The sequence below is a fragment of the Thermothelomyces heterothallicus genome (assembly GCF_042370625.1).
Source record: "Thermothelomyces heterothallicus CBS 202.75 unplaced genomic scaffold P884_scaffold_45, whole genome shotgun sequence".
Taxonomy (NCBI): Eukaryota; Fungi; Ascomycota; class Sordariomycetes; order Sordariales; family Chaetomiaceae; genus Thermothelomyces; species Thermothelomyces heterothallicus.
Window position 1 is genome coordinate 65,904 of NW_027192606.1, and position 22,970 is coordinate 88,873.

A 22,970-nucleotide genomic window follows, 5' to 3' on the forward strand; every position below is an offset into this window, starting at 1 on the left:
ATATCTATCTCAGGCCAGGCTCGCTGCTCGCTCGCGCTGTTCTCCCCACGGCCATGATTTTTACTAAAGTCGACGTCGTCTAGAACAAAAATTAAAGGCCATCATGAAACAGCCAAAGCTCGCAAGGAACTCGGGGAAACAAACTGGTTTTGATCACGCTTATCCTGGTGTGTAAAACTCCGATGGCCTTGTTGTACATATTCAATTATTACACCATACCCGCGGCCGACGGTATTGACATGACCTAGGTACCCAATCTCTAAAGTTTTCTTGCATGTTCTTTTCAGTTGATTTTGTCTTGCGTCATCATTTCCACAGTTAAGGATGACACCACTTCCACGGTCGCCGGCGTTTCATATGCGCGGGTGAGTGTCGTCAGGGCCGCGAGCTGGGCTTGGTGCAGACCTGGTATTACCTTAGATCGGCAGGTAGCTTGCTGTCGGGGGATCAATTGTCGCCGAAGAAACAGGATGCGGGCGATGATATCTTATAGTATCAGTTTTTCTTGCTTTGTTACATTTTTCATTCCGGTTCCTTTTTTTTGTGGGGGGAGGACGTAACGTTCCCGCCATGAGGGGTATCATGGTTGTCTGCCAGAGATGCAGTGTAAAAGGCAGCTGCTCAAAGATCGTGCGGCGTGTTCAGTGAATACAATAAGTGTTGCGTTAGCGCTCAAAGCAGTGCGTTGGCGGGCATATAGACTTTATTCTAAAGCACCAAATATTCAATTCTTAGTTTCGCTTCGGGGTGTCACGATCGAACGATTGTTGAGTTTGAAATTGCAAAATTTATTGGAGCATCGAAGTCCAGAGATTCTGGAACAGCGCCGAAGTTCGAGAACCTCCTGTCTAAATCAAAAGCACTGCTGCAAGTCTCAGGCTCTCTCATCAGTGATAACACGCCCCACGGCAGTGGTCCCTTGGCGCACGGGCCATTCCAGTCAGTCTGACCTCAAAGGGTCCCCACAATCCCTCGTTGTTCCTAGCGCTGATGTTTCTTCAATTTTCGGATGAACCGCCATGGAAGCTGCGAGTGCCCAGAGTCAGCTTCATCGCCCATTCTCAGTTGCATGCCCATTTGCATTGCTTAGACCCGACAGCTTTTTCGCCAGCGGGGAAAAACGGGCAGCCGAATCGCTTCCACGCCCCCCTGGGGACCGCGTTCATTCGCGGCGGCTCAGATGCTCCTTCGGCCGCCTCTAGTCCGAGGCCTTTGCAACTCTCCAATCCAAGCTCCGACAAGGTTGGCGGCGGCGGCAGCAGCAGCAGCAGCGGCGGCGGCGCGCGGCCGTTTAGACTAACCCTCAAGATGCTGTCGCACCTCCGATTCCATCGACGCGCCCCGTCGAACCCAAGCTCCCCTCTGCCAGAGCAGGCCCCCTCCTGGGACGCTGTTGCGCAACAACGCGAGCACCCGCATTCTCGCCCGACTCGCGCGCCTTGCGATGTCTCACCACGCCCCGATGCACGCCCGCGTTCCCCCAATTCCTCGCAGCTGCCGCCGACACTGCCCCCCATCACCCGAGTGGCGTCGACAGGTTCTTCCGACCATTTCTTTACCCCACCCGGCGATGCCCCGCCGCCGTCCCAAGACGCCCGCCATCCCCAGGCCCGGCCTGGCCGCGACGACAACAATTCGGGCTTCATTGGCGGAGCAGCCTTACGGAATCAGCGGAAGGCATCACAGTCGCAGCCGGGGCCTGACGCTGGGACGCCCGTGGCCGGCCAGCTCCCCGAAAACCAGCTTTCAAGGGCAACCCCCCGGCCACCACCGATCAATACAACCGGCGCGACTGCGCGACCACCAATCTCGGGAGGCAAGCAGTCAAAGACTTCGTGGTTTTCGACGCCTACAGACCTTCAGGGAACCGGGGGCCTGAGCAAGCGGCCGTCCGGACCACGGATAGCAAGCGACTCGGCCGCTAGCCTCGCTTCAGAACCGCAAAAAGGGCGGAAGGGTCTGCCGTTTCTCAAGAACCCCATGTCGTCGCTGTTGATGAGGAGGAAGGCCGCCCAGGCTCCGGTGGAAACCCAACCGCCAGCCCCGAGCTACGACCCGCGCATCAAGGGCACTAGGGTGCACGATTTCAGCGCGCCACGGCCCAGAAAGACAGTATCGCCCACTGCCGTATCTGCGACAAAGCAGGAACCGGCCCAGACAGCTCCTGGGCCCACAGCACCCGGGCAGCCTGCAGCGGCTACGCCCGAGGATGGTCTCGCTGCCCACTCCCCAGCGGAACCACCTGCTCAGGATACCAAAGAGGCACCCAGAGATGGCGAGGCTGGCGCCGGCTCTCAGGGACCCCAAGGCGGACGGCTGCCGTCGAGCACCTCGCCGCCGGTCCAGCCAGGGGCGCTAGCGTCGCCAAACGACGGATCTAGTTTGTACACCTCGGCCTCGGCCGCCTCCGAAGCAACACAAGTTGGCCCCTTGCAACCCATGCCTTCAGCGTCTGCTTCGGTGAAGACGACTGCCTCTCGCCAGTTGTCCGCGGCATCGAAGCGGAACTCGGCCGCCTCCGCCATCCCAAAACACATGAAGAGCACATCTTCGCGGTTCAGCTTCGACATGATCGGCGCTGCCGAGCAGGAACGGGTCCTGGAGGAGCGGCACCGACAACGCCAGCAGGAGAGAAAGATGTCGGACGACCCAGATGCCCGATTTGACGACTTTGACGAGGAATTCGATTACGACGCAATGATGGATGATGATGGCTTGGAAGAAAAGGTTCCCGGCGTCAACGCCGACTATGATGAGCGCGACGAGTACGGGGAAGGCCCCGAGGCCGCGCTCGATCCGGACAAGGACCAAGAGAACTTTGCCGGCTTTGTGTTCCAGCGGTCCAACCCCGCGTCGTCGCTGACAAGTCCACTCACGCCGGGAATGGCGCCCACGCCACGAGATGCGTCCGGCAACGTCATCGGCCTCGCCATGACCAATGCCACTCCCACCACCGCTGACTTGCCCATGTCGGCTGGTCCTCCTGGTTTGCCCCAACAAGGCGATACCCCTGCTCCCGACGCGACATCCTCGGCTCAAGGCGCAAGAGAGGCCCAAGACAAGTCAGTGTCGCAGTCCACCTGCCCTGCCCCTGCCAACCCGCCTCCTCCACCGCCACTGGGCCTCGACAACGACGACATCTATTACGACGACGGCCTGGCAGACGAACTGGACTTCGAGCATGACGGTACCGCGTTCGACGAGTCGATCTTCGACATCGACGACACCGACCAGTTCGGGCGGCCCATCCCCGGCGCCTTTGCTCAAGCCAAGGAAGCAATGCAGGCTGCGCAGCGGAACCAGGCTTCCAATCGCAATTCGAACCTGACAACCAGCACATCTGGGCAATCCGGCGCAGCCCAGTCCACGGGCCAGACGTCACTCAGCGTCGGCCCTCAGCAACCCCTGGGCCAGCCACGAGGACTGGACGACGAGCCCTCATCGCCGCAACGACCACCACAGCCCGCCCCCGGAATTCCCTCCCAGGATCTCGCCTACCAAGCCGCCCTGGCCGAGGCCGCACAGAAAGCGGCAGCGTCCGGCAAGTTTAAGAGGAGCTCCTCGCCCGAGACGCTCGCAGGGTTGACAGACGAGCGCCTGGGGGATGATGGTCTGGGCCCGGACGGAGTGGGTGGGGCCAGCGGATATATTGACGACTACAACGACGGCGTCGCCAACGACTTTGACGATTTTGATTTTGACGACGAAGCGATCATCGCCGAGGCCAACGCCAGCGCCCTAGCCAACGACTCGGAAGGATTCTACGGCCAAGAATTCGGCTTCTACTCGGCCCCCATCCCGCAGCCGCATCACGGCAGCCACCACCAGGCCTCCGGCTCCAAGGACGGGCTCGTCACCACCGAGAGCCTCTTCCAGTACGCCAACGGCGGCTACTTCGGCCCCGCCAGCGCGGCGCTCAACCGCAGCACCTCGGGCCGGGCCGTGCGCGAGCCCAACCTGACCCCGATCACGGAGCGGTCCGAGTACTCGAACCGCAACTCGGTCATGAGCTTCACCCTGCCGCCCGCCATCGGCAGCAGCGGCGGCTCCGACCGCAACTCGCTCACCTCGCCCGGCCTGGCCCAGCTGGCCATGCTCCCCGCCGACGACGCCGACGCCAGCATGAGCCTCTCGGCCCTGATGAAGCTGCGCTCCCGCGCCTGGGGCGGCTCCCAGGCCAGCCTGGTCAGCAGCTCGCGCGAGGGCAGTCCCCGCTCCGAGAGGGCGCCGCCGGCCTCGACCATGTCGGCGCTGGACAATAATAATACTGCTGCTGGTGGCGCTGGCGCTGGTAGTGCTGGGAGCGCATCGTCGTCGCCGTACGGGGCCCCCGTGCCGGCGCATCTGGCGGGGCATGTCCGGGTCAATTCGGGGCTGTCGTTGTGGAGTTGTTCCGAGGCGGCAGAGGAGGAGGAAGAGGAGAAAGAAACGGCGGGTGCCGCTGCGGCTGGTGGTTGTGGTGGTGGTAGTAATGGGGTGATGCTGCCGCCCCGGCCGGGGAGCGCGGGGGCCATCTTGAATGGTGCTGGCGGCGGCGCCGGCGGCGCCGGCGGCACGAACGGGCCGATGCTCACGCCGCTGCCGCAGCGACCGCAGTCGCTGTTCTTGCCGCAGGTCGCCTCGCCGCTCGGGAGCCAGCAGCAGCAGGTGGGATTAGCAGGCAGTGTGTGCTCGCCCGTGCTGGAAGGCGAGGAGGGAGAGACAGAGGCGGATGCGGGGGCGGAGGGGAACGCTGGTTGTGCGCGCGGGTTCGCCCTCGCGCCTGCGCTCCCGCTAAGAACGAAAAAGTCCCCCTCCTCGAGGAGTCGCGATTGAGTCGCCATGAAGTTAATTACTAGTGGAGCTCTCAACAGGTAAGGGGTTCGTGGAAAGTGGTGTGTGCGGTGGGGGGTAGGAACGACCAAACATGACGAGAAACTGTTTTTGGAGTTTGATCACGCGGATTGGTTGGCGCCTGGAAGGAAGAGGTCTAATCTAATACATAACCTGGGAAGGGCTGCATTGGAGAGGTTTGTTATGGGAGGCAAAAGTGCTTTGATATACATGCATACGTTTTGGGATTCGCACGGGGCCCGTGTCGATATCGTTTGGTTTAATTTGAGGCATAACGGTAGTGGCGCACACAAACATGTTGACAAGGACTCGTCGGGAGCACAGGAGAAGCGGGGGTTGCATTTATACTTGACGGCGAGTTTGCTCAACTCGACGCTCTGGCGTCACCTAGTGTGATATTTGAAAGTACATACACTACACAGGTCGGGATTCTTTGTTTGGTCATCCGTTTTACTTCCTTTTATTCTGCGTTTATTCCCCCCTACCATTCTGCTTTCTCATCGGATAAGATGCCCTGGGTACGGTGGAACATTGTCCCGGCTAATTACTGCTGTTGAGGCTCCAACTCTCCCACTGGTCGGAAAGTCAGCGCAACATTGGCGCGGTGAATCCTCCACGGCTCAAACCACTTCGGATTGTCGCCTCCGACACAAAGAGGTCTAAGGCGTCGCCGGGGTCAAGAGGATGTCGGGATCAACAGGAAGGAACGCCGTCGGCATACTCTCCGGACCTCAACTCCCCCCATCAAGCGGCGATCGCCCCCGCTGCCGAGGATGTGACCACCCGAGACCGGCGTACACGGGCGGCTACACGACCGTCCGGTCCCGCCTGAGCACCATGCTCGCCAACGCAGAGCACGCCGGGTGTGACGTGTGCGCGATCCTGTCAGAGGGCATCCTCAAGTTCCTCGGGAGCGAGTGGAGCCCGCTCAGGAGAGAGGATGTGGACGAGCTGCTCGTCGATTTCAACCTGGCTGGCTCGAGGCGGAGCATCGAGGTTACCTTTCTCCAGACGTCGGTCAAGTTGTCGTTTTTTGCCTCTGAGAGTAGGTTGCTCTGCTCCGAGTCCTAAAAACGCCGAGGGTGAGGACGCCGGGGTAATTTTTTTTTTTCCTTGGTTGATTGATGTAATATCTGATCGTCTTACACATGCACACAGTCACCCCCTGGCTAGCCGAGAACATGCCGGACCTGCCTCTAGGAAACGACGTCCCCTCGGCCACTTGGTCGGATGAGAGCACCGCCTGGGCCGTCCAGCAGCTGGAGCACTGCAAGCAGACGCACGAGTCCTGCAACAGCTTCCCTCCGGCCCCGTTGCCCAGCCGGGTGCTCGACGTGTTGGCGCATGGCGACGAGGGCGTGCGTCTGTACGTGTCTCAGGGCGAGACGGCTCCATACGCGGCTCTGAGCCACTGCTGGGGCCGCAAGCCGTTCCTGCGCACCATGTCGGGCAGCCTCGAGGAGCACAGGAACGAGATCGCGTGGGCGCGGCTGCCCCGGACCTTCCGGGACGCCGTCGAGTTTGTGCGCAAGCTGGGGATCCGCTACCTCTGGATCGACAGCCTGTGCATCGTCCAGGACGACCTCGACGACTGGCGCCGCGAGGCCTCCCGCATGGCCTCGGTCTACCAGAACGCCGCCTTCGTCGTCTCGGCGGCCAAGGCGGCGGGGGCCTACGGCGGCCTGTACGCCGAGCTGCCGCCCACCCACCGGCCCCTCACAGTCCGGTTCAAGCCGGGGGGCCAGCAGCAACGGGAACGACCACGGCAACAGGAGGACCAGCAGGGGCAGCAAGGGGGGGAGGAGGTCGTCCATGTCCGCCGCGTCTTCTCGCACCCCCACCGCGTCCCCTCGCCGTACAACGCGCCCATCTCGCCCCTCCCCATCTTCACCCGCGCCTGGGTCATGCAGGAGCGCTTCCTGTGTCCGCGGATCCTGCACTTTGGGCCCGAGGAGCTCTCGTTTGAGTGCCTCGAGTCCACCGCGTGCCAGTGCACCGCCCCTGTGCCCTCCCGGGATGACGACCGAGCGCAGCAGCAACAGTCGCGACCACCGCCCTGGTACCGGCACCTGGTGGACCGCGTGGCGCGCCCCAAGCACTACTACTCGCTCCGGCACTGGCAGTCGCCCGACATGTCCGCCGACGACCTCGAGGCGTGCTGGCGCCGCCTGGTCGAGGACTACTCGCGCCTGCGCCTCAGCCGCGACCGCGACGCCTTCCCGGCCGTCTCGGGGCTCGCGCGCCAGATGCAGAGCGTCCGCGGACCCGGACCCGGATCGGGATCCGGAGCCCGCTACGTCGCCGGCCTGTGGACCGACACACTCCTGCGCGGCGACCTGGCCTGGTCGGTGCACCTGCCGCCCCTACCGCCCCGGAAAGATGCAGACCCGCCGCAGGCGGGCCACGACGACAACAACGACAAGGGAAACGACAACGACAACCACGACGACGACGACGACGACGACTGGGCGGGGGGGTCGTGGGGTCCGGCGCGGGTGTGCCGGCCGCGTGGGTGGCGGGCGCCGTCGTGGTCGTGGGCGAGCGTGAGGGCGCCGGTGCGGTTCGCGGACGGGCACGGGCACGGGCACGGGCACGGGCGGCCCGAAGCGGCGGGGTGCGAGGTGGTCGAGGTCCGGTGCGAGCCGGCCGGGGCGGACCCGATGGGGGAGCTGCGCGAGGGCGGCAGCTGGCTGGTCCTGCGCGGGCGCCTCGTCCGGACGGGGATGCGGTTCCGCGGTGGCGGCGGCGCCGCCGACGAGAACGGAGAGCGGCGGCGGCGGCGGCAGCAGCAGCAGCCGTGGGACGTCGTGACGCTGGACATCCTCGCCGAGGGCGGGTACCTGGCCAACGTGACGGTGGACGACGACTGCCGGGGCTTGGTGGCGGCGGACGGGGCGCTTCCGCCCGTCTATCTCTTGCTCATTGGACGCGGGAAGCCCGGGAGTGCCTGGTTCTTCTTGCTGCTGGCCCGGGTTCCGGAGGAGGAGGTGGAGGATGGGTACTCCGAGGTCAGGGGTCGAGCGGCGGCAGGAGACGGGCACGTGTACCGCCGTTTGGGTCTCGTGGAGGTCTCTGGTGGGCCCCCGAGTCTCGGGCAGGACAAGGGGGTGGACGGCCTGCTTGGGAGAGGGGAGGATGCCGTCGTGACCATCGTCTGAGAGAAGTCCGCTGTGTTTACTTGTCATGTTCCCCATTCATAATAACACCAAGTGAATGTCGCCGTGGCCTCTGACGTACTTTTCATTCCATGCTTGAAGGGCCCTTGGTGCCCTTGACATGAACCGTATTGTGGTCTTTTTCATAAGCAAACAGTTCTGTCCGCGACCCCCTTGTTTTCCCCTACTCGTTGCGTTCAGCGTGGAGTCAGAAGCAAAGGGTATCAGCAATCGATAATTATTAGAGATAGGGCAGTCACCATATAGCGGACGGTCTCCCTAGTGCCGTTGTTTATCAGAGTCTAGTAATCTAATCAGTGACGGAACACAGACCCTAGGATACCTCGATAGCCGTGTCAAGTTCTCTCATATACAGTTTTCTGGCAACGAAAATGCGCCGTAGCATCGGCCCTCATAGAGGACGTAATTACGCATCGAACCAGAACTAAGGATGATCCGACCTAGGTCCTTTGTCCTAGAGGGGAGGGGGGGCAACACGAACAACTGAAGTTACCAATGTCGTCTGGACTGACATAGGCTGCGGTGACCTAGAGGGACTCCAATTACAGCATGACTGTTACCTTCTTCTATTGTCCTGCACTTCTAATCTGGTAACATGACAAGACGATGGCTGAGTCGAAGCAAGCCGGAGTCCACTTTTAAGCGGTCAGACAATGGACGCTAGTCAGCGTGCACCGAGGCAATGTATCTATATAATTGCTTGGCATAGAATAGCATGCCACAGCTCGCTTGCGCGACAGACCGTGTACTCTCCCCGCCTCTGCTTCTCACTAATAAACCGGCCTTTTCCCTTACCCCTGCTTATTCTTGCTCTTGCTCCGCCCGCCAAACAGATCCCGCCAGAATTCCCGGAACCCGTACTCCTTCTCCTTGCCCTCCTCGACGCTGATGCCTGAGCTGAACCCGCCGCCAAATAACGACGACCCCAGGCCTCCCCCGCCTCCGCCCGAGCCTTGGCCACCCCCCTTCTTCCCCGCACCCCAGCCGCCGCCGCCGCCGCCGCCGCCGCCGAACGGGTGGTCGTTGACGAGGTCGCGGGCGGGACGGGTGGCGCGGGCGCGGATCTCGTCGGCGACTTGGGGGGCTACGTCAGCAAAGCAGGCGCGCAGCTCGCGCTCGAGCGAGAAGTAGGGCTTGCGGGCCAGCTCGGGCGCCATCAGGTTGTAGGAGCGCGTGAGCGCGTTGAGGTTGTCGATGGCCAGCGTCATGTACGACCGCTCGGCCGCCTCCCAGTCCGGGTCGCGGAACGGGCGCGTCGGGAGGGACGGGTCGGCGGGGGCTGCTTCTTCTTGTGAGGTCGACGGCGCGGGTGAGGAAGAAGAGGAAGCCGATGATGACGATGATGATGACGGCGATGATGACGACGGCGAGGGGCCAGGCGAGGAAGGAGCGCTGGTGTGGAGCTTGACCGCGTCGTCGGTCGTGCTGGTCGGGATGGAGATCTGCTCCGGCCCCCTCCGCCGCGGGTTGCAGGCCTCCTCGGCGCGCGCGTAGGCGTTCGCCCGCGCCATCTGCTGCTCGAGGGTGCCGCCTTGCGAGGCGATCATGCGGGCCACGTGCCGCTTCCAGTCGTTGCGCAGGCGGCCGCGGAAGTTCTCAGCCGCCTTGATGAGCTCCTGCTGCTTCTCGATCCACGGCGGCACAATGTCCTGGCGCTTGATCATCTTGTTCATGATGTACTCTGTCTGTCGCGGGCGTCAGAACGTGTGCGCGCGTGTAGAGAGAGAGGGAAGGGGAGGGGGCGAGGGAGAGAGAACGGTCTCGTATTGGTTTGGTGCTAGCAAACTGGGTCACTCACAGTATCGATGAAGGGGTTATCTGCCCTGCTATCTCTCTCCACCCCCTTGCCGCGTGGTATGTTCTTGAACTGGCCCCTTGCGATCGCGTCCTCGATCCGCTCGTTGGCCAGCGAGGCCAGCCCCGTCAGCGTGCTGGGCATGGCCCTGAACCCCGGCGTGAAGCGCTCCCGGAACTCCCTCCTCATCTCCTCCTTCTCCTCCTCGGTCAGCCCGATGTCCTTCAGGCCCATCCCCGCATACGCCTGCGCCCTGTCCCGCGCGCCGGCCGCGCGCTGGCCGGGCGTCATGACGACCTCCCTGCGGATCCGCATGTCCACCGGCCGCGGCACGGGCGGCTTGCCCTTCCCCCTCTGCCCCGGCGCCAGCGGCTTATGCGCGTCGTCCAGCATCCGCAGCACCGCGTCCTCGGTCGTCTCCTGTCCCGTCCACGGCCGCGCTGTCGCCATGGCCCGTGTGCCCGGCCCCGCCGAGTCCGGGATGCGCGAGGTCACGCCAGCCTCCGCCAGCGCGCCCGAGTGCTCGTGCTGGAACTGGGCGCCAGCCACCTTGTCGAGCAGCCTTGCCTTGAGCTCCTCACTGAAGCCGGCTTCTTCGATGGCCCGGCGCCCGGCGCGGCCACCAGTCAGCAGAGCTTCTTCGGTCGCTTGCTCGAGGCGGCTCGTCATGGCGCCCGGCTCGGACCCCGAGTCGGTGGTCGAGCCAGAAGGACTGGGCGGGTTATCCGGCGCTTTTCTGCTTTGGTGTCCGGACGAGCTCGAGCCAGAAGCTTCCGCAGTGCCTGCGGGAGGGGCAGTGGCAGCGGAGGGGGATTGTGAGAGGTGACGGCGCGGTCTTGGAAGTGCGTTTGTGCGAGCGATCGCGCTTGCTCGGAGGGCCCGGGCGCAGCTGGCGCAGACAAATGGTGTCGGGGCCATGGGCGAGGCAAATCGGTCGGGTGCATTAGAGGCTGTCGAGAGAAATTTCCGGGCGGCGGCGACAGAATGCAATGCTCGGTTTAGAGGGTAAGTTAATGATGGAAGGAACAGCGGAGATAAGCGCACAGTAATCCGCACAGTCAGTGTCACCTGCAACCACTGTGCCACCCCAGAATTCTCTACCTTCTCTCTCTACGGAGTACTCCGTACCTGAAGTCTACTTGGTTGCTAGTTAATTAGACAACTAGAGACAGCTATCAAATGTTGGAGCATTTTCGATATTCAAGGTGGACCATGACAGGCAAGCTCTCAAGAGTATGACCGCTGACAATGAGGAGACGATGCCCACATCAGCAATGCGGACCGGCATCGACGGCCTTGGGTTGCTCTCAGCAGAAGCTGGTAATTGCTCTGTCCCTTTTCCTTGCTTATTAGTGGAATTGCATTCCTGGTCTGTTGCCAAACAATCTGGAGCTCTAGTGTAACAATTATTAATTACATACAGAGTTCCTCCCCAAAACACCGCATCGTCTCATTTTTAACGGTCTCGATGACGAAGCACAGGGCTGCACACCCGCTACACAGGCCGAAGGTCCTGCAATCAACCGCCCGCTCGCCGAGAAAAGCGTCTATTTATTCCGAAAGGATGGAGTGGCACAAAAGTGGCACAAAGCCCAACGCCTCGAGGTCCTCGACTCTTGCAAATGCAATCCAAAAAGCCGGCCAACATTTCCACAGAATAATTATGCAGTGCATGTAATTAGCAAAAGCCCACCCCGGTATGTGTTCCCAACTCTCTTCCCCAGAGTATACACCCAAAATCCCAAAATCCAATTCATGTTCGCATACAATAATTAGATCGACTCACTAATAAGCAATCCAAGATAACAGGGTTCCTCCAGGACGAACGAACCGATGACGGCGACAACCCGACGGCATCGGCGCCGCTATCAAGCACACACCGTGCTGCCGTCCCTCCCGTCCCTCCCGTCCCAGCCGCCGACGGCGCACTCGCTCACCCTGCGGCCGCAGACGAGCCCGTCCAGCTTGGCGGCGACGCCGTCGGTGGCTTCGCGCATGGCGCCCGTGGGGCCGGGCGGCCTCGCCAGCGCGGGGAGGTCGAGCGTCTCGGCCTCGCCCTCGACGCGGATGCGGCACCGCCCCACCTCGCGGAAGCCGAGGCGCCGGTACAGGCGCAGGCCCATGGGGCTCGCGAACACGGTGGCGTAGGCGCCCAGGGCCCGCGCGCGCCCGACGCCCCACGAGGCCAGCGCGGTGCCCGCGCCGCGCCGCTGGTGCCGCGGGTGGGTCAGCAGGATCCGCAGGAAGACGTGCCCGCCGTAGCGCGCGTCGAAGAGGGTCTGCTTGTGCTCGGCCAGCGCGGCGCGGAACGCCGACTGTCGTGTCAGGTTGCCGATGGTGGTTGGCGAGCGGGCGAACGCGGCGGACGTGGGGGATGTTGGTTCTGATTACATTTGAAAATAATCATCTCTCGCGTCAGCAACGGCCGTTTGGACTTCCCTTTTTTCCTAATTACACACTAGGGTGCTAGGTGGGGTGGGGAAGGGTATAAATGTCACGTCAACAACGTACCGACAGAGCTGCGGCGGGCGGCCTTCGCGGGCTGCGCTGCCGGAGGCAGGTCCCACGCGCTGAAGGCGACAACCTCGGAGGCGGAGCCGTAGGCGTCGACGGGCAGCTCGCAGACGACCACGGTGCTGGTCTCGAGGTACTCGGCGCACTTTTGCCGGCAGACGGCCGCGAACTCGGCAGGGTACAGGTGCCGGTCCGGGAAGCGGTACGGGTAGACCGGGTCGAGCGGCGAGGCCGCGATCAGGACGGCCGTCATGGCCTCGAGATCGGCCCAAGTCCCCAGCCGGACGATCATCGTGTATTGCGGTCCTTGTCTGAGTATCTCTGAGACACGATGTCAAAAACTTAAATTGGACAAAAGGGCTGCACGGTCGTCGATGGATATGTTATAACAAGATAGGATATGGGAATGAATGTGCCCGCCGGGGGGGGGGGGGGGGATGCATGTCAGAAACACACAACCACAGGCCATGGACGGGTGCGTGGTAGCGGTACCCTTTTGTCTAGGTACTGCCACCCACAGGTCTAGCCTAGCTGGAGCCATGACCTCATCTCTGTCTTGAGACGGCCTTAACCGCAAGACTTGACAAGACCCTGAGACCCTGGTGCCCCTTGTTTTTCGGTCAATTTTTGCCTGCCTGTGCCTTGGAAGGGTCTCTTGGCATCGAGAGCAAGAACAGTTTAATAATGACGTAAGGTCGCAGCAACAACAGGTGAGAAGGTGCACCTCGAGCGCCCTCATTGGCCGCCTAGTTGTCCCCCCAAGCGCCGCCCGCCCCTTCGGGGTCCGATCTGTGCATGGGGTCGCGCGGCCAGCCCAGCCTAGACCCTCCGCGCCCCATTATGCCCGCTTCAACCTGAATCGCGCGTTCTGCATGGCGTGTGGCGGGGAAGTGGCCTTTCGCATCTCATTGCCCGGGTTTTGCATCTGGCTGCATATGGTGGTAATTAGATCGGTCCTTATGGCGTCGCGGAAATGCGAGTGCATCCGTACTCATTTCCCAATTTAAATGCTGATAATGCAAGAGGCAAGACACGCAGGTTAGTTTTGGGAACTGGATACCATTACGATTTAGGAAAAGCAATACTAATAGCATTTCGTCTTTTGTCAACTCTGGTTTGGCTCTTCGGTTAGGTCTACTGGGACGGTTATAGCTGTTATCGCAAGGCCCCCCATCTTCCTTTCTGCGTTTGTGCCACTGGTTGAAAGATTCGAGACGGTCTGCCGATAGCGTGTCAGGTCAATTCGCAGCAATGACGAGCACAGCTCAAGGGGCCCTTAATTAATGCTGGGGACTTATTCCGCCGCACTCACCCTTAAGTTCAGCTTCTGCTCTTTCAAAGTCACGACTGGTGAGGAACAAGACGTAACGGATCTTGGCCACTCAAACTCTGGATATGCAGTGTACTTAGCAGTTGGTTTCATATCCGTGCCGGCACAATGCGGGAGCCTCACCGTTGCACCGCATGAGCGAGGTGTAAGTGCCATGTGATGGTCTCGGGTTCGAGTACTCCAACAGCTCCAGGATATCGGGTGAGGTCCGCTGTCCGTTAGACATGATCCTCAGCTTCGTTCTGTATACTGAAGTGGCGCCGTCCCGGAAGTCGCAGTCAATGGCTGTCCTATTGGATGCCAGCAAGCGTCCTTTTTCATTCACCAAAAGACCTCGTATGTCCGATGCGCAAGCTCTATCCCTGTTCGCATATCCAAAAGTTCCAAAAACGGGAGCATTTATGCTCCAGCCATCACCATTTCCATCGACCCCGTTCTTCACTCGGTTCAGTTCTATTCCAAGGTAACCATGAAGACATACGTAAAGTCAGGCCACCAGAGCTTCAACTGAGAACTAGGCACCTGTTGCTGCCTGAGAAGGTAAGAGAACAGATCCTTCGGTAAAGGCGAGGTGTGACCAACTCCGTCTGATCGGATTTGTGTTCGTGGGATGATTGGTGTTATTCTAACCGGTTGCATCTGGTTCGAATGTAGAATCAAGGTTAAAAACTTGGGAAGTGTAGCATGGGCCGGAAAGAAGGCCCGGTTGAGGGTGAGTTTGCCACCAACTGAAGATCACCGGCGCCACGGGACCTATTCCACGCCAACCCATGTGCAAAGGAGCTGACGTGTCAAGACTCAATGCGGCCGTCCAAAAGACTAACGGGTGGGCGAGGAAGGAGGAGGGGGAGGAGAAGATATTGAAGCTAAGGGGAAATAAGTGAGAGAATGGAATCATGGAGTCGAGAATCATGCAACAATTGAGAAAGTATCAGTCTCGCCCTAAACTCTCTCAATCCAGTGTACATCATCGTTATTGAGTGGTAGTAAGTTGAAGCTGCCGTTAGTTTCATGTAATTATCTCAACCCCATAACAAGCTTCCCCGGTCTCTCTGGCCCGGTTCAGATATGGGTTTTTTTTTTAAATTCTCTTCCCCTACGTCCTCCTTCCTCTTATGAATGGCTCGGCTTCTCTTCACAGCGCCAAACGCTGTAGCTGACATGGAGTTGGGCCATCCACAGTTAACACGAATTCAACGTCTCTAGCAGGCGCTCGGGCCTGGGCGCGTTGTTCGAGATATCAAGGCCGGGTTCAAAGGACGGGTCTTGCTCGGTGCTATCCAGCGAGTTGGATTCCCCATCGCAGAGCATATTGTGAAAAGGCCATTTTTGGTCGGGTTTGTTGGCCCTGCAACATCGATTGAGAAGTAGGATTGTGTTCCTGCTTTCGGGCCTGGAAACGTCCAATAACTCGTCGAGTGCTAATTGATTGGTCATCTATTGCGTCATTGGCCTTTTTAGGCAGCCCCAGCATTGTGCTTCCAAGTCTGTTTGACCAAGTGCGCCGGCTAGTATAATTTTTATGGCCGGAAAACAAAGATTTCGGCACCATGCTCTTTACTTGGGTTGATGGGTCGATAGTTCTCGGCAGTTGATAAGGTCAGCAAGAGTTGATGTGGCCGCGTCCGCTCCCCCGTGCATTTTGCTGGAGCCCTTTGCGAGCGTTCTCCCAAAGGCTTGGCCACAAGACTAAAACGCTATATTCGGCGGGAAAAATGTCTTATTTCTTGTTTGCGGGACTCTCAACTGTAATCAATCATTTTCTAGACGGTACGTAAAACTACCGACAGTTGGCAGATTTCTTTTTTTTTAAAAAAAAAGACATACGACTGGGCAAAAAAAAAGAGAATCCCTGGGATTTTGCAAAGAAGCAACCCTGCAAAGTAGGTGTTCCGCGCTGGCGATTTGAGCCAAAAAAGGGCAGATGCATATGCAGGTCCGGAACAGCTAGTCCGAGATTCGCTCGTATTCAGGTCGGCGAGCTGAAGTGAAACAGCTTCCAGGGACCAATTAAGGCAGTCAGGTAGTCGTGAAGGAGTCACAGAATAGGAAGAGATAGAGCACTTGCTTGTATTTATTGGCGGCATTTTCGGGGAATATTGGGAAGCGAAGCAAGACATGTATGGCAAATGTTGTCTGATCTAGCATCCAATATTATCAGTACTCTGTACCGGCGGAGCTACGGGATTCTTTCCGTGCTAGTACCTCGGACAAGTCCCTATGGAGAGAAATCCTATGCAAAGTAAGCACGATCTTGTGTCTCGGGACACGCTCGCACTGAACGATAACGAGGGTTGAAGCGGGGTGGTTAGGCTCTGCTCTGTAGGGTACACCCAACATTCATCTGGCCCCAGGCATCTGCTCTTTATTCCAACGGGGCAGGTAGTGGTGGTGGTGGTAGTAGTAGATGGTTTTTCGTCTATTGGCTACCCTCTAAGCAGGTCTTAGACGTGCCTACGACAAAAACCCGGTCGTTAGGTAATCTATTTCTATCCCCCGATTAGGACTACCCCCTAACCAGCCCATTTCCTCTATACCCCTCCCCCGTTTTTCCCTTCATGGTTACCTCGAGGGCCCTCTCCCCCCGAGGTTGTCCCGCCGCCAGATTCGAACCGACCATCGTTACCAACCCAAGTGTTGCCAGCACTTGTGGTTTGACCGTGCCAGGCGGGTAACGGGGCAGGTATAAGGTAGGCACGTCACATTTACGTGGGTCCCGAAGCAAGGAATTGACCTCGGCGACCCGGGACTTTCTAGAATCAAGGAACAGGACTCAACAAGTATAACAAATGAAACGAATAAGCCGCACCAAAAGCCTGTTTTTGTAAGGCTGCAGCTTGGCAGTTTGGTCACGCGAGAAATATGGCTCCGAGTGCGTACGCGATGCTGCAGTTAGAGTGCATGGATGGTACGTAATCTGTATAGTACATAATTACATACGCATCTGTACCCCACCAAGCTTCTTAATGATATGGCCCTTGCCGCACCGACCCCGAGTTTCTGTTGTGCGGCTTATGCAGTGCTACAGCCCTTGAACCAAGCTCACAAATCAGACCCAAATCTTCAGCTTGAAGGAGACCTAAACATCCAGCGGTAAGATGAGAAGAGACGACCATTTTACTGGAAGCAAACAGCGATTTGACATTGGGCTACACAAAGAGATTCTGACCCATAACAAATTCAGGGGTGCTTCTCGCAAAGGGTATGTTGACCGTTTGGAAAGTCTTATGCAATCAACACTTGACGTGCTTTGATAGTTCACGCTGCTAACGGGTATTGGGCTTGGATGAAGACTTGGAAAGCCCCGATCAGCTCGACGCAACGGAAGCATCTTGGAGACACGGTATCGGCAGATTGCGCACTTGTTTATCAGGCTGAAGGTACGGGAATGTGCCGAGAGTCGAGATTGCCACTAGTCGAGGGCCGACCTCTGCCTGGTAATTAATTACCATTGTTTTTGGCCTCGGGTAGATGCCTACCTACCTCAGGCAGTTACAGCAGAGCGCAGTGCATCACCACCGCCAAAGGCTCGGTTCGTCGATCCTTAATTACAGCCCGCAATCTGAGGCTTGAGGAGCACTCGGATCAGGCGAAAAGAGAGATCTCGGCTTTAGGTTTCTCGAATACGTTGAACCTTAAGTCATTTAATCGCCAACAAAACTGTTCAGGAGCACTTCAATTCAACACGTCAGCGCTGGTCGGGCGGGTTTGGGTCTGGTAAGATTTGGTCTTCCTAAGCATTGTCTTGACTCGATTTTTCCCGCATTCTCCACGTTCTATTATTAATTATTGGTCGCAAACATGCGAGAAGCTGACCATGCTATGCTAGCTAGGAATCGATTGTTCCTTGGATTAGTGACGGCCACTCCAATTCAGGGTCCTTTGAAGCGCAAGCAGGACCCTCATTTCCAACGTCTAGGTGGGTATCACCAGCGCTGTGGCCTGCCCAATTTGGTGGCCAAACAAGCAACCGTCTAGCACTAGCACTCTTGGCGTTCCCCTTCGATTACGGCGCATTAGCTGGACTGTGTATGGTGTTGGAGCTGCCTGGGATGTGCTACACCATTGGCTGTGCGTGGCTCGCACCGGTTTCTAGCCGCGACGCTGTTGGTGCATCGATTGATCGGTTTCGTTGGCCACCACCGGTCAACCATGATTGGTCCAGCTTGCGACACGACCCAGCCGCTCTCTGTTCAAAAGAGGATCGCTGTGGTCCGGAATTAAATTGGAATTCACACATCAAGTCAACGCTCGCGCAGAGGAATGCAACAGCCAACGCACCAGCAACCTCACCTACAAACTCTCCAATTCTCTCCATGGAGTTCTCAAGGAAGGAGCTGGAGGACATCCAGCGCGTCGCAGGCCTGTTGAAGCTCACCGTAGACGAGCTACTCCACCAGAGCCGCATTCAAGCCGAGAAACACGCCAGCATCCCCTCCGCCTACGACCCCCCCCCCGACCGAGCCCCAACACGGTTTTGGCCAGCAGAGACTACCCGAACATCAACTGGGCCATACCCCCGAAAGCCAACATGAAAAGTGTTTTGACCTAGTTTTAGACTACTCCGATCTGGGCGATCCCCAGTCCGACACCTTTGGGAGCGAGCCTTCTGAGCAGGCGCCCCCACCACCAGCCTCTCAGCTTCAGAGAACGGAAGTCATTCTCCTAAATCCACACACGGCATCTTATGAATGCGATATCGCGTTCTGGGGTTCTGATATACCCACTGGTCAGGGGTTCGCATTCGACGACAACGTTACTATCAGCCACCTTGCCGCGGAAGACGAGTCCTACGTTCAAGTGACGGGGAGGGAGAGTGTTAATTCCGAGTTTATATTCGAACACATCCAGGGGGAAGGTCCGCAATCCGTGGTCGACGATTCCTCGGCCGACTGGGCTACAGTATCTGCTTCTCCTGACTCAATAGCAATGCCAATTTCGACACCTTCGGCGTCTTCGCCAGACAGGCGCTATCACAAGGCCGCCCCGAGAAATGCCAAATCGAGCTCCCAGGCGCTCTCTGCAAGCTCGACTCACCGAATCAAGAAGAAGCGACGTGCTTATGAAGGCAGCAAACGTGTTGATACCCATCTTACCCGTCAACACCACGCCTGCGTCAGGTGCAGGATGCAGAGGAATAGGGTAAGATGAATGCCCTGTCTCCTGCCTACGCTGAACTGACCGTGTAATTAAATCATCACACCGGGAAATTGACGGCTGATTGGTTATCATAGTGTATCCCCGATCCCAGTAATCCTCGAGGCCCATGTTTTACCTGCCAGCAAAGAACGATGCGTATGAGTCGGCTGCCTTGCCTCCGGTATATGGTTACAGACAGCACTCTTTTCCGGACCGGTCTGGACTACATGCCCTTTTACAGGACGCATCCGATGGCCGGGCCTCGTTATGGCGATTTCCACTTGGAACGGCAATGGACAGATTCGCCTCCTAAAACCCTGTGCCTTGGACAGATCGGTGCTATACATGTCAAGATTGAGCTGAGGGGGTTCATTCCTCCTGCGAACTCCAATGACGTCGATCTTAAGGGGCGGCCAATGTACGCTGTTCCATGGGCTATTGCTGATCCCGAACCCGTCGTCGAAGCGATTACCGAGTACATCGACCGAGTCATTACGGCCTACATGGCCGCGTATCTGGATGATACGGACCCGCTGATCTGGAATATCTTCCAGGTCGCGTACAGGGCATCCGTGTTTCCTGTTCCGGTAAGCCTCATCATCGCCCCGTGCTCCAAGCTACACAACTGGCTGACCAACATGGCAGAATGAAATGCTCAAGAAAACATTGAGACTCTGGGTTGCTTGCCGATTTATCGAGTCAAGATGGAGATGCTGGTCCGAGACCGGTTGGGCTGACGACGAAATCGAAGCCATGAACCCCAAAGACCCGTTCTACCAGGACCTGGACTCGCCACCGCCCTACGTCGACTACCAATGGACCTCGATCGTCATCCAGCGGATTCTCACGCCGTTGAGAAAGGACGTGCTCCGCATTCTCCAGAGCACTCTCAACAACCACGATTCCAAGGATTGGTTTGTCACCTTCTTGACCTGCTTCATCCTCCTGCAAAACTACGAAATGCAGATGTTGTTCCAGAGGCAATTTGCCCAGAGGAGGAGGGCACCGGTAAGCAAAGGAATCACAGTTCTTTTGCCCGGACGCGCTAACGGCGACAAGGTACGATACCTAGACATGTCGCTGGTCAGGGCGGCGAACTCGGGAGCAAAAACCATGCTGGCACACTTCCACTACTGTTACAAGGGTCAACAGCTGTTCACTCCTGAGTTTGACTGGACTTCTCCAAAGGTTTGCAAGATGGCCCGACTAGATGCCGAACAAGGTGCTTTTATGAGTCAATGCCGGGATGTTGTGGTCCAGAGAGGTACGCCCTCCCCGTTCCCCCCTCCCCCCTTCCCCTGCCTGAGGTATGAGTTACAGAAAGACCGTCGGGCGCTGACAAGGGGGCCTTGTGTAGCGTTTAGGTTTCAGACCATCAACCACAGCGATGTGTATCACGAGAAGTGGTGGTATACAAGCCAGCTCTTTGATCATGACTGGACCCCGCGCGAAACCTTAGAGCACCCCCCGCCAGCAGAGCCCTCGATTGAATTTGTGGCCTGATTTCCATCTTCTTCCGCCTTCCACAGGTGCGCGCTTACCACGGCCAGTGTGGCACCTGTTCACGCATCCTGCGTGACAGCCCCTCACTTCAACCGTGACCGTTTCGGCTCCGGTAGCTGGCTCGAATTTGTACACGAAACTCCAACCCCGCCAATGAGCTCTAGGGCTCTAATCACCCTGCAGCACGCTCGCCCTGAGATGGGGGCACGTCCTGGATTGGGAAAGCTCTATTGGTGATCTTAGGGCTGCCCGCAGAGGACCCCTCCTACGGCCCAATGCAACATAGAGGAGGGCCCTTAGGCCTGCTCGGCATCAGGAAGCCGCAACATGAGGCGCGGAGAACGAACGGGGGAAATGGGTTTGAGGAAGTCGCGCATTCTTTGGGCAGCGGACTCTCCGGTCATGCTACCTATTAATACTCTGACTCCAAACAGTCTCGAAATTCGCGCTTCACTCCATATTCCAAACAACCCACTGCGTGTTAGCCGCCCAGAACGAAACTAGCTAGACTATTCCCGCGTCGTGCTTGAGCGACTTGACCCATCATGGGCGTGGAAGCCGTTCTTCTCGGGCAGCAAGGGCAAGCCTGGCCCGACCTGGCGATCAAGCAGAGCTGCGCTCCTCGCTACTTTCTAGTTTCATACGCATGGCCGGCCGCGATGGAGGGAGATATGGCATGGGGCCCGGCATCGTTTAACTCCGAGGACGATTACACCCTTACGCTGACCGAGGACGAGGTCTTGGAGGTCAAGTCCGGTCTTGAACACTTTAATGGTAGGGCTTGTGAGACGCCCTCGACGGCTTTTTTTCGCACGCTGACAGAGTTGACAGAACTTGGGCTATTCGGAAGCGAAGTCACCCCCAGCACTTTCCCTCTGCCTACTCTTGGGCCGAAGCTTCGGCAGCTTGCAGCCGATATCCACTGTGGCAGGGGGTTTGCGGTAGTCCACGGACTGAACCCAAATGAGTTCTCCCCGGAGGAAAATGTCCTGGTTTTCCTCGGCATATCAAGTTACATTGGCGTCCAGCGCGGCCGGCAGGACGAGGATGGCAACATGCTGAGCAAGTACCCCGGGCCTTTATTTAGGTAGAGTTGGCCATCTAACTAACTGCCTTCCAGTGCACATTCGTGATGCGAAGCTTTCCAAAACGCCGCAGCAGGATCGGCCAACGAGATATTCGTCACGAGCATCCGTAAGTCGCCTCGTCTTGATCCACCCAGAGGCAACACTAAGTGCCTGACGTACAAACCTTTCACAGACCTTCCACACAGACACGTTCTGTGACATTCTTGCTCTACAAACTCGCAACAACGCCGCCGTTGGCGGCAAGAACCTGTTGGCCTCTTCCTGGACGATTTACAACGAGCTGATGAAGACGCACCCGCACCTGCGCGAGCTCCTTTCCCAGGCCATCTGGCCCTTTGACAGCCGCGGTAGGTTCCTTCCGTCAAACACACGCCCGATCCTCTTCTACCATGACGGGCGGATCATTCTCAACTTTGCCCGCGAGCCTCTACTCGGCCTGAACGGCGTTCGCCGCGCTGCCGGGGTCGCGTCCCTGACGGAGGAGCAGCGGCGCGCCCTGGAGGTGATCGAGGAGATTGCGGAGCGGAACCAGGTCGTCCTGGAGGCGCAGCCGGGAGACATGCTCTTCATCAACAACCACGGGGTCCTCCACTCGCGGGAGGCGTTTGAGGACTTTCAGGAGGCGCCGCGGTACCTGGTCCGGATGTGGCTCAAGAACCCGGAGCTCGCGTGGAAGCTCCCGCGCGCGCTGCAGGCGGGCAACGCGCGGATCTACGAGGAGAACGAGCTGGGCGAGCAGTGGAATATTGTCGATGCGCCCAGGATCATGTTCCGGTTGAGCGAGCGGCTTAGTTCGTGAGTTCGCAAAGTGAGCATTTAGGAGGGCTATTTTATTCTTTCTGTCCTATTGTTGGTTCATCTGGTCCGGCGAGATGGAGTTGGAAGTTTTCTTTTTTTTTTTTTTCAGAAATTGGGCTTGGTTTCCGTCCGCTTTCTTTTCCTTCGTTTGGATAACCCTTTCCAGTGGTGCCAGTCGGTCTGTGGCTTGAAGCGTTATTAGTTTTACGTACAATTGGCGATCGTTCTTTGTCCTCTGAGACAGCAGTTTGTGATACCAGAATCCAGATACAACCCGAAATCTCACATCCTTTGTCTCCCCTTTAGGTATTTTGCTTTCCTGGTTTCTCTCAACAATGGTATTACTCGAAATTCTGTCAACAGGACGACTTCCTGAGCTTTCCGGTCAGAAAACAAAACCCAAAACAACCCAAAAAAATGAGATGTTCTCTCGACGCCTGACCATGCGTGCATCAAACCCTCTCGCATCAGCAATGCAGCTCGACTGACCACATAGGGGTAGATCAGCAAACAACGCGACTTCCGCTCAAGCGTGATTTGAAAAGGGCGGGGGGCCACGCACGCCGCACTTGATCAGAGCCTGGGCATCGTTGCACCGCATCAGTCTGGCGAACCGGTGGGAAACGGTTCGGGATCCGTCGGCTACGGGGCGCGTTAGCGTTGGTGGGTTGGACCCTTGGAGCAACCTGCCGGGTGGGCGGAATCAAGTGAAACATGGTGTGTCACGCGGTTTTTTCGCGGCACCTTTTTTTTTTTTTTTTTTTTTGAGCAACGTTGCCCGACGTGATGTTGGG

At 58.2% G+C, this 22,970-nt stretch overlaps 5 protein-coding genes across 5 annotated transcripts; 3 read left to right on the plus strand and 2 right to left on the minus strand.

Annotated features, from left to right (window-relative positions):
* Positions 1-1,038: 1,038 nt before the first annotated feature.
* Positions 1,039-5,304, plus strand: P884DRAFT_265392 (uncharacterized protein). Its single transcript, XM_069441937.1, has one exon. It carries the CDS (start codon positions 1,309-1,311, stop codon positions 4,813-4,815), a length of 3,507 nt encoding a protein of 1,168 aa, XP_069293312.1. The 5' UTR covers positions 1,039-1,308; the 3' UTR covers positions 4,816-5,304.
* A 213-nt stretch (positions 5,305-5,517) lies between these two features.
* Positions 5,518-7,991, plus strand: P884DRAFT_281274 (heterokaryon incompatibility protein-domain-containing protein; the record flags this gene model as incomplete). The annotated part of the gene is made up of 2 exons (XM_069443526.1): positions 5,518-5,878; positions 5,992-7,991. 2 exons carry the CDS (start codon positions 5,518-5,520, stop codon positions 7,989-7,991), a joined length of 2,361 nt encoding a protein of 786 aa, XP_069293313.1.
* Positions 7,992-8,800: 809 nt separating this feature from the next.
* Positions 8,801-10,722, minus strand: P884DRAFT_273501 (uncharacterized protein; the record flags this gene model as incomplete). Its single annotated transcript, XM_069442594.1, has 2 exons — positions 8,801-9,694; positions 9,808-10,722. 2 exons carry the CDS (start codon positions 10,720-10,722, stop codon positions 8,801-8,803), a joined length of 1,809 nt encoding a protein of 602 aa, XP_069293314.1.
* A 950-nt stretch (positions 10,723-11,672) lies between these two features.
* Positions 11,673-12,610, minus strand: P884DRAFT_281276 (acyl-CoA N-acyltransferase; the record flags this gene model as incomplete). Its single annotated transcript, XM_069443527.1, has 2 exons — positions 11,673-12,119; positions 12,320-12,610. 2 exons carry the CDS (start codon positions 12,608-12,610, stop codon positions 11,673-11,675), a joined length of 738 nt encoding a protein of 245 aa, XP_069293315.1.
* Positions 12,611-17,800: 5,190 nt separating this feature from the next.
* On the plus strand, positions 17,801-22,177 carry P884DRAFT_281277 (uncharacterized protein; the record flags this gene model as incomplete). The annotated part of the gene is made up of 10 exons (XM_069443528.1): positions 17,801-17,839; positions 17,893-18,122; positions 18,175-18,790; positions 18,883-19,374; positions 19,433-19,795; positions 19,940-20,051; positions 20,849-21,064; positions 21,122-21,352; positions 21,411-21,484; positions 21,551-22,177. The coding sequence occupies 10 exons, from the start codon at positions 17,801-17,803 to the stop codon at positions 22,175-22,177; spliced, it is 3,000 nt and encodes a 999-aa protein (XP_069293316.1).
* Between the last annotated feature and the right edge of the window lie 793 nt (positions 22,178-22,970).